Source organism: Arabidopsis lyrata, assembly GCF_000004255.2.
Source record: "Arabidopsis lyrata subsp. lyrata unplaced genomic scaffold ARALYscaffold_1, whole genome shotgun sequence".
NCBI classification, from domain to species: domain Eukaryota; kingdom Viridiplantae; phylum Streptophyta; class Magnoliopsida; order Brassicales; family Brassicaceae; genus Arabidopsis; species Arabidopsis lyrata.
Window position 1 is genome coordinate 5,661,810 of NW_003302555.1, and position 14,618 is coordinate 5,676,427.

Consider the following 14,618-nt stretch of genomic DNA (forward strand, 5'->3'; position numbering starts at 1 on the left):
TTTTTTTTCTATTTTTTTTTTTTTTTTTTTTGACATCTTTGGATCAACAAGGCCGATCCATAGTCAATCCCTACTACGCGGAGTAACGCGACTTACTGGAGTCGAACTCCGGTGGGAAAGGCGGAGTCAAATGAACTTAACCATTTTTTCTATAGAAGTTAATTTTATATAAAAATGGAGCGTTTACAAAAATTGTTGGAGTGATAATTACAACATGTGTTATGCCATGAGATTAAAAATGATAACAAAGGAAGTAGTTAAGACATGTAAGAAAAATGATCAACTAAATTTGGATTCATTAAATTGACATTTATAGAAAATTAAATGTGAACTTAAGATTTATAGTACATGAAATTGCGTAAAACTTATTCATTAAATTGATTATTGAACCAAACGATGACACACGAAGAAACTGTTACAAAGATGAAAGAAACTCAATCCCACTTGCTCTTTAACTTATCAACATGCCTAAACTCGTATGTCAACACCAAGCTCCCATCCATCCTCTTCAACTCAAAGCTCTCTATCAATACATAACATCGATAGCTCTTCCAATGCGATGAACCGCCTTCAAATCGCTCTGATTTTTTAATGCTAAATCTTCCGCCTTTGTTTAACCACCCAAACTTTTCCTCTTCCCATTTCATCCTCTCCACGACCACAGACCCAAGACCTATCTTCTTGTCTTCTTTCTCATCCCTTAATACACTAAACCAAACAACTCCATCACCTTTTGCCTCTCTCAACTGAGTTTCTTGTCCCTCAAGCTTCACCAATTCTGTTTCTACATCAACATCAACTACAACCTCAAAATGTTCATTGCTAATGTTTTCGCAGAAGAAAACTTCTTCCCATCTTTGTTGAAGTGTCACGCTGTAAAACGTTGATTGCTTCATCTGATCTTTTACATCTCCTTCCATCACAAATATGAAAGGAACATACCATTTCCCTACCTCAGCACTCTTACCTAAACTAGTAAGCTCTGAGTCTAAGCGAGGCTTTGTGTTAATCCCTTTAGCATCATCTCTTAGACCAAAGTCGTGCGAAGTCGAGTAACTGACCCACCAATCTTTTCTCTTAAGGTAATCTGGTGGCACACCATCAGAAGCAACAGAAGTGGCAGAGTAATAGCGAGATGATGATCGACGTTGATGGATCTCGAATTGTTGGTATATGTCATAAGGATCAGCTTCTTGAGGCTTAGCTTCAGGAACATAGCTAAAGCAAAAGCAGCTTGAAACTCTCTCCTCCTCTTTTGCACTTGCAGATGCTTTCCTATAATCACAAATTCACAATTAAACAAAACCTATATAGTTAATAGTAATCACAATATCAAAATGTCTGAATGAAACTTACAAGTTGTCAATAGTTTAGGCCTACCATATCATATATGCAAACACCAATATAGCAAAATCAATAGTTACTACAAATTTTGCGCAAGTCATTGTCTCTAAAAGACTAAAACCAGTCGATCTTTAAAATTGAAATTCTTATTGCAACAAAAAGTCAACATCAACACGTATATTGCAACCTACCTATTTTATACATTTTGTGACATAAAAATAATCGTAAGCACAATTTTGCATAAACAATTTATGACAAAAAATTCATTTCTTCTGTAGTGCATTCATTTCAATATATTAGTCTGTAAGTCACTTTCTAATAAAGACCCTCAATGTTATAATCAAAGCTAAAGCCACAAAAAGCGTATATATTTGTTTTTCAGAAGTAAACATTTCAGAACTGTAAAAATGTTGACAGTAACAATTCTTAAATCCTAAAGCAAACAGTGAAAATATTGAGATGACAAGTAATATATAATACCCAGTATGCTTCCCACGCCTTTGTATAACATAGTAAAGGTTTGAAGACAATGGCTGATCAAGAACAGGGATGAACACAACTGGAGTAAGATGTGTTGTCTGGTGTTCTCCTCCTCCACTAGTATAAGCTACATTGAGCTTCACGTTTTGTGGAAACGGCAAGCCTTTAAGTCTACCCTCATAGCAAGAACCAAAGCAGCAAGTGGCCTGTGATTCTTCGTCTTGAATCACCATTATTCCGGAGTTTGGACCTTCCGGTGGAAGCAGTTTCAGCTCCGATGGTTTTTTCTGGTATTCCGATAAACGCCTTGTAACATACATCTTTAGTTTGGTTCTTGTGATGGTGATACTTGGAGAAGGAGCTTTGGCTTCATCTTTATAGGCTTATGAATTATGATTAAGCAAATTCTTTGTAGAATAGATTTGACTTTTTGATGATAGAATCTAATCACGTTATAGGAAAATTTCATGGAAGGTTGTTTTATCAAGTGTCTTCATACAATAGCATAAAAAAGCACAGAAGTCTTTTGTTGATGGTGGGCTTCGGGCTCGAGCCCAAACCCCTTAACAGGCCTAACCCTTCAAGCAGGCCCATATTTCCCTGCGGCCCAGCAGAAGCCCAGGAAAGGCCCAACTCGATTCTACACCGACTAAAGGGGTAAAAAGGACATTTCGCACGCATAGTGTACCCCACTCCTGCATCCTATAAATAGCAAAAAAGAATGATTGTAAAGAGATCCCGAGATAACCGCTTTCACAGAGAATTTCGTACAACCGTTAGAGTATTTTGCGGCTCGGCTCGTATACTCGGTTTTTAGCTCGTCCATTTTTGTAATCGTCGGCTCGTCATTAAATAAGAGATTCTTCTTTCACCCTTAAGACTCCGAATTCGTACTTGTGTGATTTTGAGGATCAACAGTTGGCGCGCCAGGTAGGGGAGAAGCTCGAAGATTTCTCTCATAACTACGAACCGACGAAACAGCAAAGATGACAGACGCATTCCACAACGCACTCGGCGCAAGTGCCTCCAGCTCGGGAGGAGAAGCATGCACGCCCGCAGCCGCACCGCCTTCGCTACCTCCGACGCCGGAAGGACCTACCGCGGCAGCTATCGGACCGCACCCTGAACCACGTCCTGATGCTCAGATAACTCCCTCGAACGGACGTAACATGACGAACCCACAGGTTAACACTAGAGCCGGGACGAACCAAAGAAGTCAGGACCGCAGCGAACCGGACGACCTGCTTCAAAACATCCTCACGCACCTGAGCCAGCAAGAAGCCAGGACGAACGTGCGACTTGAATCTCTGGCAGCAGCCCAGGCTTGCGCTCAGGATGAAATCAATCGCCTAAGTGCAAGTCAGATGCAAGGTGTGCGACCCGTTCAAGGAAACCAAGTGCCGACCCGGCAAATCCATCCTGTCACTTCGTCAAGCGAAAATACCCGAGACCTAGAGCTCGCCGAACTGCGACGCATTGTCCAGGAAATGAACACAAAGGTTCATAAGGCCACAAGTGCCGCACCGGAACTCGACCGCGTCCTTGAAGAAACGCAGCAAACTCCTTTCACTCGAAGAATAACCAGCGTCTCACTCCGAGGGCGTCAAAAGATAAAGCTCGAGCCCTATAACGGAAAGGGCGATCCAAAAGAATTCCTGACATCATTCGGCATCGCGATCAACCGAGCCGAACTAACCGACGAGAACTTCGAAGCAGGACAATGCCAGATTTTCACCGAGCATCTAACCGGTGCCGCCCTCAACTGGTTCTCAAGACTTAAGCCGAACTCAATCAGCAGTTATCGTGAACTGTCCGTAACGTTTCTCAAGCATTACTCGCCGCTCATACAGAACCAGACGACCAATGCCGACCTGTGGTCCCTTGCGCAAGGACCCAGGGAGTCGCTCCGGTTATTTATCGACCGTTTCAAGGACGTCATTACCCGGATCGTCGTCCCAGATGAAGCCGCAATCGTTGCTCTGCGCAACGCAGTGTGGTACGATTCTAGGTTTAGGTATGATATCACGCTCCATGTCCCGAACACGCTCGAGGACGCACTTCATAGAGCAACGAGGTACATCGAATTAGAGGAGGAACGGCTCATTCTGTCACGAAAGCACGGAGTAACAAAGGCATCGGCGCCGAAAGAAGCTCCTGTGGTAAAACCTGCGGAGCCAAGACAGCACCTCGACCGCAATACGAGCCAAGGTAGAAAGCCGGCCACGTTCGTCATAAATAGTGAAGACACGGCGCCCAAACAATGGAACAAATGGGCAAGAGATACCGATGCCATTACTACCGGGCCGGTGTATTGTGAGTATCATAAAAGCAAGGCTCACGCGACGGAAGACTGTCGCTATCTACAAGGACTCCTCATGGCTAAGTACAAGAGCGGCGGCATCACCATCGAATGTGACCGAGCCCAAGGGGGCAATAAAAACCAAAAACGAAACGAGGCCACTGCTCGGCAATTCCTCCAGGACCGAGCCGACGGAGCAGCTGGAGGCGACGATCAAGCAAACGATTCGGCCAAAAGACAACGCCATGGCAAAGCTGTCGCCGACGCCCCCGCTGTCGTTCGACAAATCCATATGATCATGGGCGGTCTTCAAAACTGCAACGATTCGGTCCGTTCAATCAAGCAGTGTCGAAAGAAAGCCGAAATGATGGAAACATGGCCAGTAGCGCCGAGCCAACCTTCCGTGGAGATCGAACCCATTTCTTTCACAAAAGACGACCTCGTCGGAGTCGATCTCCCCCACAACGATCCGTTGGTTGTCGAGCTAATCGTCAGCGATAGCCGAGTTACGCGCGTCATGATCGATACAGGCAGCTCAGTCGACCTAATCTTTAAAGACACCCTCACCGCGATGAACGTAGCTGACCGATGTATAAAGCCGCGTTCTCGACCATTGGCTGGGTTCGATGGCGATTTCATCATGTCTCTCGGCACCATCAAACTACCCACATTTGTTGGCGGAACGATCGCCTGGGTTAAGTTCGTTGTCATCGATAAACCGACGATATACAATGTAATCTTGGGGACGCCGTGGCTTCATCAAATGCAGGCCGTCGCGTCCACCTACCACCAGTGCGTCAAGTTTCCTACTCATCAAGGAATCTTTACTCTCAAAGGAAATCAGCAAGTAGCGCGGACGTGTTTCCTGATCGAACACAAGAACCGCGCCGAAAAGAAATTATAGCAACCAAAGAAAGAGGAGCCCATGCCCCGCTCCGCAGTAGCAAAGGCACCGGGCAAATCCTACGAGGAATCGGAACTAAGTCGGACGGAACTTGTGAGTATCGACGCGTCGGATCCACTGCGATGCGTCGGCATCGGAGCTGAAATTAGTCCAGGAATCAAAGCGGCCCTTGTGGCCCTCCTCAAAGAGAATTCGTCAACCTTCGCTTGGAGCGTTGAGGACATGCCTGGAATCGACCCATCGATAACGTCCCACGAGCTAGGCGTGGATCCGACATTCAAACCTGTGAAGCAGAAAAGACGCAAATTGGGTCCGGAACGAGCCAAAGCTGTAAATGACGAGGTCGAAAAGCTGCTAGGCGCCGGCTCCATCATCGAAGTCCGATACCCAGAGTGGTTGGCAAATCCCGTCGTAGTCAAAAAGAAAAACGGTAAGTGGCGGGTGTGCGTCGACTTCACTGATCTGAACAAGGCTTGTCCAAAAGACAGCTACCCTTTACCGCATATCGACCGGCTCGTCGAAGCCACAGCAGGGAACGAGCTCCTATCGTTCATGGACGCTTTCTCTGGATACAACCAAATTCTCATGCATAAGGACGATCAGGAAAAGACGTCTTTCATCACCGATCGCGGAACGTACTGCTACAAGGTGATGCCTTTCGGTCTGAAGAATGCCGGAGCAACGTATCAGCGCCTCGTCAACAAAATGTTCGCCGAACAGCTCGGCCGAACTGTTGAAGTCTACATCGACGACATGCTCGTTAAGTCATTGAAAGCTGACGACCACGTTCAGAACCTCCGACAATGCTTCGACGTGCTAAAAAAATACCAAATGAAGTTAAACCCGGCCAAGTGTACGTTCGCGGTAACTTCCGGTGAGTTCCTGGGTTACGTCGTCACCAAGAGAGGGATAGAAGCCAACCCAAAACAAATTCGCGCCATACTGGAGTTACCCTCTCCCAGAAACGCCAAGGAAGTACAACGGTTGACCGGCCGGATCGCGGCCCTCAATCGGTTCATCTCGAGGTCGACGGACAAATGTTTGCCGTTCTACAACCTCCTAAAGCGAAGAGACAAGTTTACCTGGGACGACGCAAGCGAGAAAGCGTTTGCCGAACTTAAGACATATCTAACGACGCCACCGGTACTCGCAAAACCCGAGAACGGTGAAACTTTATTTTTATACATAGCTGTATCAAGTTGGGCCGTCAGCGGGGTATTAGTACGAGACGACCGCGGCGAACAGAGACCAATCTTCTATGTAAGTAAATCGCTAATCGAGGCCGAGGTCCGCTATCCTACAATGGAAAAAGCTGCGTTAGCAGTCGTTACGTCGGCGAGGAAGTTACGTCCCTACTTCCAGTCTCATACCGTGGCCGTGCTTACAAACCAACCTATCAAAGCCGCGTTACACAGTCCGAGCCTGTCTGGAAGGATGACCAAGTGGGCCGTCGAACTCAGTGAATACGATATCGACTTCCGGGCTCGACCAGCCATGAAATCTCAAGTCCTCGCCGACTTCATCGTCGAGTTGCCAGTAATGGACCCGGACGACACCGCACTAAGCACTAATCAGACGAATGGTACTTGGACCCTCTATTCAGACGGCTCGTCCTCTTCGCATGGATCGGGCGTCGGCATCAGGCTCGTGTCCCCAACCGGCGAAATGTTGGAGCAATCCTTCCGGCTACGTTTTGCGGCGACAAACAACGTCGCCGAATACGAAGCACTCATCGCTGGACTCCGACTCGCAATTGGGATGAACGTCCGACGACTCCGTGCCTTGATCGATTCACAGCTCGTAGCAAGTCAATATAGCGGCGACTACGAAGCAAGAAATGATAGAATGGACGCATACCTTAAGGTCGTCCAGCGTCTGTCCAAGCAATTCACAGAGTTTGAGCTAACCAAGATACCACGGGGAGATAACGCTTCCGCAGACGCCCTAGCAGCACTAGCCTCAACGTCCGACCCAGACCTTCGCCGCGTCATACCAGTCGAAAGCATCGACCACCCCAGCATTGAAGGGATCGAATCCATCAACCTTGTGTGCAGCCGCGCCGCACCAGATCCGATAAGCGACCCCGACGATTGGCGCCTCGAAATACGCGATTTCTTGTCAGATGGGACGGTTCCGGTAGACAAATGGGAAGCACGGCGTCTACGCGCCAAATCGTCAAAATATGCTCTCTACCGCGAATGCTTACTTCGGTACAACGCCTCTGGGGCAGTACTCAGCTGCCTCCATAAGGCGGACGCGGCAGAAGTCATGAAAGAAACACACGAGGGAGCAGGTGGAAACCACTCAGGAGGACGATCTCTCGCACTCAAAATCAGAAAGCTCGGTTACTACTGGCCTACGATGATCTCGGATTGTAAAAACTACGTGCTCAAGTGCGAGCAATGCCAACGGCACGCCCCCGTCATCCACCGGCCGACCGAACTGATGAAAGCTGGCGCCGCGCCATACCCTTTCATGCGTTGGGCCATGGACTTCGTTGGTCCACTTCCAGCTTCGCGGCAAAAACGCTTCATCCTCGTCATGACTGATTACTTCACCAAGTGGGTCGAAGCCGAATCCTATGCAACGATCAAAGCCAAAGACGTACAAAACTTCGTTTGGAAATACATCATCTGTCGGCACGGCCTACCGTACGAAATAATCACGGACAACGGCTCGCAGTTTATTTCGCAACAGTTCGAAGATTTCTGCGCTAGCTGGAGAATTCGTCTGAACAAGTCAACACCGCGTTACCCCCAAGGCAACGGCCAGGCTGAGGCAACAAACAAAACAATCCTCGCCGGACTCAAGAAACGGCTAGAAGCCAAAAAAGGAGTCTGGGCAGACGAACTCGACGGCGTCCTATGGTCATACAGAACGACCCCGCGCAGCGCCACCGAACAAACTCCGTTTTCATTAGCCTACGGAATGGAAGCGATGGCCCCGGCCGAAGTAGGGTGTACGAGCCTCCGACGTTCCATGATGATACAGAATAATGATCTCAACGATGAAATGATGAGGCACAGTCTCGACGACCTGGAAGAAAACCGCAACACCGCGCTATGTCGAATCCAGAATTATCAACTCGCCGCAGCGAAATACTACAACAAGAAAGTCCATAATCGGCATTTTAGCGAAGGAGACCTCGTCCTCAGAAAAGTGTTCGAAAACACGGCCGAACTCAACGCCGGGAAGCTAGGCGCGAATTGGGAAGGTCCCTATCAGATATCAAAGGTCATCCGACCCGGAGACTACGAACTCCTCACAATGTCCGGCGTCGAAGTCCCCCGCACATGGAATTCGATGCATCTGAAGCGATACTATTATTAAAAAAAAAAAAAAAAAAAAAAAAAAAAAAAAAAAAAAGGGAGCTCGGCCTTACCGATGCCTCACTATGTAATGTGAACTACGAGCGGCTTGATCCCTCCGATCAGAGGGTACGTAGGCAGCCTCGTTTACGAGGCACAGCTGCAAATATTAATAAAATCTATCTTTTTAAAGACAAACGAAACAAAATACATTAGCACCCTGGCCCGGTGTCTAATCGAACGAAAGCCGAGTTCCATACTCGCACGATTAAAACGACTGGTCACGTAAGCCGAGGCCGAACTCGCAATCACGCTCGTTTTAATCATTCGAACAGGATAAGCCGACCCCGGAGGTCGCACCTAAAATTGTTCTGGGTCCAACCCAAACACGATTATCGACCAAATTATTGAGGTCGTCCTCAATAACCTGCGCGGTACGACCTCGTAGGTCGTACCACCGAATGTCTTGGGTCCGACCCAAACACGATTATCGACCAAGTTATTGAGGTCGTCCTCAATAACCTGCGCGGTACGACCTCGTAGGTCGTACTACCGAGTGTCTTGGATCCAACCCAAACACGATTATCAACCAAGTTATTGAGGTCGTCCTCAATAACCCGCGCGGAACGATCTCGACGGCATACGAAAAAGATAACAAACGAAATAGATATTCAACAAAGGAAAAGCCAACAGAAGTGGCAAGAGTCTTACAAAAGCCGACTACGCGGCAAATAACTTAAAAAAAATAATAATAACATAAAAACTCAAGACGCGGCCTCGTCTTGAGGAGGATCTCCGATCTGGGCGTCGCCATCACCAACGATTTGGTCGACGGCCTCGACATCACCAGCAACTTCATCGTCAACACCTTCAACCGAAGGCGCAAACTCCTCAGCAGCAAGAGAGCCCGTGAAGAGATTTCCGACGTCATTCCAGCCTTCCTCCAGCTCGGCAATGTCGAACGCATTGACCTCGTTCTTAAGCTCTTCCGCATCAGCTTCAAGCCTCTCAATCACGTCCTTGGAGTTCAAGACGACCTCCCCAGTTTCAGCCAACGCCTTCAGCAGGTCAACGCTCCCGACCGCCTGATTATAATCGAGGAACTTGGGATACGCCGCGTCCCTGGTAGTAAAATGCCTCTGAATCCCGTCGAGACGTTGCTGAAATTGGTCTGCAGCCTCCTTGAGAACCTTACGAGCGTATTCGGTGCGCCGCTTCCGAAGCCTTGCCTCCTCGGCTTGTGACTGCTCGGCCAAGTTCTTAAAGTCAACACGGGACTTCGACAACTCCTCAAGACAACGCTCCCGTTCTGAAAGAGCATTATCCCGTTCCTCCTTCAGTTTGGCGACCTCCTCGCGAAGAAGCTGCACCTCGGAGTTGGCACTATCCAAACCCTTCGACGCCTGATCAGCCCTCCTCGTCTCGGCTGCCAAGGCCCTCTGGTGATCCTTCGAGGCCGTGTTCTGCTCAGAAACAACGCGGAGACGACGCTCGTACATGTACGCCATCCTGTCAATCGCGCTGATGGCCTACAGAAAGAAGTAGAAACTGGGTTAGAGAGCAAAACACTTAATGTATTACGAAAAGTTCTTAGGGCATTACCGCAACGGTCTTCTTCGCAGCGTCAGTGAACGCCGTTCTCTCCCACATATCTTGAAGCTCGAAGAAGGGAGATGGGCCAACGTGAAGTTTGCGGAACAGCTCCGCACAGGATGTGGAATCAGTCGAGATATGGACGTCGCGCCCGTTATAATCATATCGCCACCTATAATCAGGGGCCCAGGCCGTCCTTTGTCTCTTGGTCGGGTCCGAACGCACCGGTTCGGACTCATCAGCAGCCCGCTTCTTGGTCGGCTCAACCTGAGAGTTGTCATACAAAATAACCTCCCTACCGCCTAGGGGCACATCGTGAGAAGTCTCGGCAATAGGTAGCTTAGCTGACCGCGCTTCAGCCACCTCCTTCTCCCTCCTCTCCCTCTCCACGTCGGATCTTGCTCCCGAACGATCGGCACCGACAACATCATGACCGCGTCGATCACGACGGTCACCCTCATCTCTCCTATCCCGACGACCTGAAGATCGTCGCTCGCTCTCCTTAGCCTCGTGTTCGGCTAAGGAAAGACGTTTCCCTAAGGCCATGGCCTCGTCTTCCTCCCGGCTCATCCTCTTCGACGGCGTCACCGACGACTTCTTCTTGTATCGTGATGAGTAATCACCCACCGCGTCAACATTCATTTTCCCCATAATCTTTGAAGGAGCTGGTATGTAAAAGAAAAGGGAGAGAAGAATGTAAGAAAAATCGTACGCACTCATCGAGCGAATAAGGGAAGAAGGGAAAGGTCGAGGCCGACCTGGAGTCTTGTTAGCCTTCCTTGCTTTCGAAGGACCTCTTCTTCGGCTCGTTTTCTTAGATTTTGAGGAAGGACGACGAACAGGGTCTTCTTCGTTGGGCCAGGTATACGGGCACAAAGCTAGAATCTTCTTAACGTCGTCACGAAGTTTCTCAGGATATGGGTCCAAGATCTTGGGACAAAGAACTACAAGAGGAAAAGAAACGAGAAAAACAAGTCAGATAGATAATCAATTAACAAGGGATCGACCTCGGAGGGATAAGCAAACTACCGGGTGAAATAGTCCACCCATGGTAATTCGTGACGACCACGTCCCCAGCGGAATCGTTGTCAATCTTAACAAAGAAGTACCAACGAAGCCAATCGTTGGTCTTACTCTTCGCACCAACAACCAACTTTGGGGTCAGCGAGGACTGAGTATACACCAAGCCCGGCTTGGATTTCCCGAAATTCTTCTTCGTCGTCAGTTCCTCGTACAGAGAACAACGAGGTTCGACGTCGCACTGCTCGGCCAAACGAATCAGGCCGTAAGCATTCCGGATAGCAGCCGGAGAAAGTTGCGAAAACGCCATTTTTCGCCGCGAAGCGTACTGAAGCAAGAACGCCGGAATTGGGAAAGTCAGCCCGCAGTCAGTAATGAGCTTTTCGTATACGCAAAGATATCCAGGCGGAGCAGTCCAGGGACGATCCCACGGGTTTGGGATGAGCGTATTTAGAGAAGCTGGAGCATCGCAAAAATGGAGAGAAAGCTCAATCGTCTCGCTAGTCGACGACGTCGGTTGAAGGTAATCCGGAATTCCCGGTGCTGGTCCGACGGGCTGAACAAACCCAACCGGGGCGGGCGCCCGCCTCGCCAATGGAATGATGTCCAAGCGATCGGCGGCATCAGACGACGGGCCAACAGAACGAGCCGCTCTAATGTTAGAAGATTTGCGTCTGATGAGCGGCACGTTATCCTCATCTGTAGACGCCGCGTCGCCGTCATCATCGCGAAGGCACATGGTTGTAACGGACTTAGGATTTGCACTCGGTCCGGCTGCTCCCACGCAACTTTCGAGCTCGCGACGTCGTAGCTCTGCAACAACCGGAGAGTCTCTGGCGACGGACGAGGCCGATGATCTGGAAGAGGTTCTAGATCTACGACCCCGGGAGTTGCTGATCGATTCGTTGAGAAAATGGTCAACAGACCGGATATTCGACTCGTCGGAAGTACGAGATCGGCGATGGTCGGAGACGGAGTCGAAAGAACCGACACTTGAAGACATAATCGGAAAATAAGAAAAGACGCGCTGAGAAAAGGAGAGAGAACAGAGAGAATACCTTCGAAATCGATGCGGAGAAAGAATGAAAGGAATGAGGAGGAAGCGAAGTATTTATAGAGGGAGTCGGTCGAAGAAAAACCGCGTTATCATTGCGTCTCGAAGAACGGCGTAATCATCACATCTTCGTCGTCCGCAACACGCGAACGACCCGTTTTCCAATGCCTCGGGAGCGGCAGCAAACGAATCAGAAGAGAGCGTCCATCACACGCGCCTCGAGAACACGCGAAGGAAGTCGAAGCGAGAACGGCGAAATGATTGCAACCCTAGCCGCGTCATCACTACGCACTAGGGTTGGGGGGCTACTGTTGATGGTGGGCTTCGGGCTCGAGCCCAAACCCCTTAACAGGCCTAACCCTTCAAGCAGGCCCATATTTCCCTGCGGCCCAGCAGAAGCCCAGGAAAGGCCCAACTCGATTCTACACCGACCAAAGGGGTAAAAAGGACATTTCGCACGCATAGTGTACCCCACTCCTGCATCCTATAAATAGCAAAAAAGAATGATTGTAAAGGGATCCCGAGATAACCGCTTTCACAGAGAATTTCGTACAACCGTTAGAGTATTTTGCGGCTCGGCTCGTATACTCGGTTTTTAGCTCGTCCATTTTTGTAATCGTCGGCTCGTCATTAAATAAGAGATTCTTCTTTCACCCTTAAGACTCCGAATTCGTACTTGTGTGATTTTGAGGATCAACATCTTTGCCTTTGATTTGACTTTATGCAAGAATCTGTAATGCAGAGTATGCGACAATTTATTAACTTCTTTAACAAGTTTTTGGACCGGTTTTATAGTCGCATTGTTTACAAAACTTTGTTATAGGATTTAGGTTTTAATTGATTCCCAAACTTATGATCGTTGCTTTGAAGAGGTCAACAAATCGATCATGAAGAGTATCAAGCATGAAGCAACCAAACTTAGATTTCATACTATACATTACATTAAATGCGACTTTATGTCTATTATTTTTTTTGGTAAATTTTTATTTTATTATACATGCGACTTTAAAACAATTTTTTAATTTTATGAAATTAATTATGTCTATTCTTATTACATGAACTTGCATAAAACTTATCCACCAAATTAATTATTGAACCAAAAGATGACACACAGAAACTGAACAAAGATAAATGAAACTCAATCCCACTTGCTCTTTAACTTATCAACATGCCTAAACTCATATGTCAACACCAAACTCCCATCCATTCTCTTCAATTCGTAGCTCTCTATCAATACATAACATCGATAACTCTTCCAATGCGTTGAACTACCTTCGAATCCCTCTGATCTCTTAATGTTAGATCTTTCGCCTTTGTTTAACCACCCAAACCTTCCCTCTTCCCATTTCATCCTCTCCACGACCACAGACCCAAGACCTATCTTCTGGTCTTGTCTCTCATCCCTTAAAACACTAAACCAAACAAATCCACCAGTACTTGCCTTTCTAGAAATAGTTTCTTGTCCCTCAAGCTTCACCACTTCTGTTTCTACGTCAACATCAAGTACAACCTCTCCTCCTTTTTCGTTGTTATTAACGTTTTCGCATGAGTAAACCTCTTCCCATCTTTGTTTAAGCGTCATGCTGTAATAAGCTGAGATCTTAATCTGATCTTTTGCTTCTCTTTCTTTTACAAATATGAAAGGAACATACCATTTCCCTACCACAACACTTGTATTCACATCGTTGGGAAGCTCGGAACGAAGCTTAGTGTTGATCCCTTTTGCATCATCTATCAAACCAAAGTCTTGGGAATTCGAATACCCAACAGTCCAATACTTTCTCTTAAGGAACTCTGGTGGTATCCCATCAGGAGCAACAGAAGTGGCAGTGTAATAGCGAGATGATGATTGTTTTTGATGGATCTGGAATTGCTGATAAATGTCATAAGGATCTGCTTCTTGTGGTTTAACTTCAGGAACATAGCTGAAGCAAAAGCAGCAGGGGACTCTGTCTTCTTCTTTTGCACTCGCTGAAGCTCCTCTGCAATCCAAAATTAGGTTTTTTTATGAATACCCTTTGTGCAAGTTAGGTCTGCCAATCCGGTCAAACCAAAACCATCCCAAGAAAACCATGCATGACATGAAATGATTAAAAACCTCAAAATAACAGATAAATGAAAAAAGTTATAAGATATTTGGTCATACCCTGATTGCTTCCCACGTCGTTTAATGACATAATAACGGTTCGAATAATAAGGCTGATCAAGAACCGGAATGAACAGGACCGGGTCATGGTAACTGCGCCTGTCGTTACCAGTTCCGGTTCTGTAAGTCACAGTCAGCTTTGCGTTTTGTGGGAATGGTAATCCTTTGAGTTCACCATCGTAGCAAGTTCCAAAGCAACAAGTGGGCTTTGAGTCTTCGTCTTGAATCACAAGTACTCCGGAGTTTGGACCTTCCGGCAATGATCGTGTCAAGTCCGACGAGTTTCTCTGGTATTCCGAGAGATGCCTTGTAACATACATCTTGAATTCTGTTTTTTGATTAGAAGAGATGTGATATGTTTATATAGTGTACCATGTATTGAGGATAACGCCGTAAGCAAATTTTACAAGTTATCGTTTAAAGACTTTTCAAAGATTTGTACTTTATGGTTCAATTCAATTCAACTTTAG

General features: G+C 47.3%; 3 protein-coding genes across 3 annotated transcripts; all 3 read right to left on the reverse strand.

Annotated features, from left to right (window-relative positions):
* Positions 1-151: 151 nt before the first annotated feature.
* Positions 152-2,190, reverse strand: LOC9328817. Its single transcript, XM_021013954.1, has 2 exons — positions 1,825-2,190; positions 152-1,275 (listed from the first exon to the last, which is right to left on the reverse strand). The coding sequence occupies exons 1-2, from the start codon at positions 2,142-2,144 to the stop codon at positions 435-437; spliced, it is 1,161 nt and encodes a 386-aa protein (XP_020869613.1). The 5' UTR covers positions 2,145-2,190; the 3' UTR covers positions 152-434.
* Positions 2,191-2,276: 86 nt separating this feature from the next.
* LOC110225071 lies at positions 2,277-12,940 on the reverse strand. Its single transcript, XM_021013760.1, has 3 exons — positions 12,921-12,940; positions 12,701-12,814; positions 2,277-2,364 (listed from the first exon to the last, which is right to left on the reverse strand). The coding sequence occupies exons 1-3, from the start codon at positions 12,938-12,940 to the stop codon at positions 2,277-2,279; spliced, it is 222 nt and encodes a 73-aa protein (XP_020869419.1).
* A 115-nt stretch (positions 12,941-13,055) lies between these two features.
* LOC110224691 lies at positions 13,056-14,527 on the reverse strand. Its single transcript, XM_021011305.1, has 2 exons — positions 14,149-14,527; positions 13,056-13,984 (listed from the first exon to the last, which is right to left on the reverse strand). Exons 1-2 carry the CDS (start codon positions 14,466-14,468, stop codon positions 13,141-13,143), a joined length of 1,164 nt encoding a protein of 387 aa, XP_020866964.1. The 5' UTR covers positions 14,469-14,527; the 3' UTR covers positions 13,056-13,140.
* Positions 14,528-14,618: the final 91 nt, after the last annotated feature.

Coding starts and splice junctions, on each gene's coding strand:
- LOC110224691 (XM_021011305.1), bottom strand. CDS start 14,468: ATGTATGTTACAAGGCATCTCTCGGAATACCAGAGAAACTCGTCGGAC. Junction 13,985..14,148: donor CGACGTGGGAAGCAATCAGG/GTATGACCAAAT, acceptor TTTGGATTGCAG/AGGAGCTTCAGCGAGTGCAA.
- LOC110225071 (XM_021013760.1), bottom strand. CDS start 12,940: ATGTATAGTATGAAATCTAA. Junction 12,815..12,920: donor ATGTATAGTATGAAATCTAA/GTTTGGTTGCTT, acceptor CCTATAACAAAG/TTTTGTAAACAATGCGACTA. Junction 2,365..12,700: donor GTCAAATCAAAGGCAAAGAT/GTTGATCCTCAA, acceptor TCGAGCCCGAAG/CCCACCATCAACAAAAGACT.
- LOC9328817 (XM_021013954.1), bottom strand. CDS start 2,144: ATGTATGTTACAAGGCGTTTATCGGAATACCAGAAAAAACCATCGGAG. Junction 1,276..1,824: donor AGGCGTGGGAAGCATACTGG/GTATTATATATT, acceptor TTGTGATTATAG/GAAAGCATCTGCAAGTGCAA.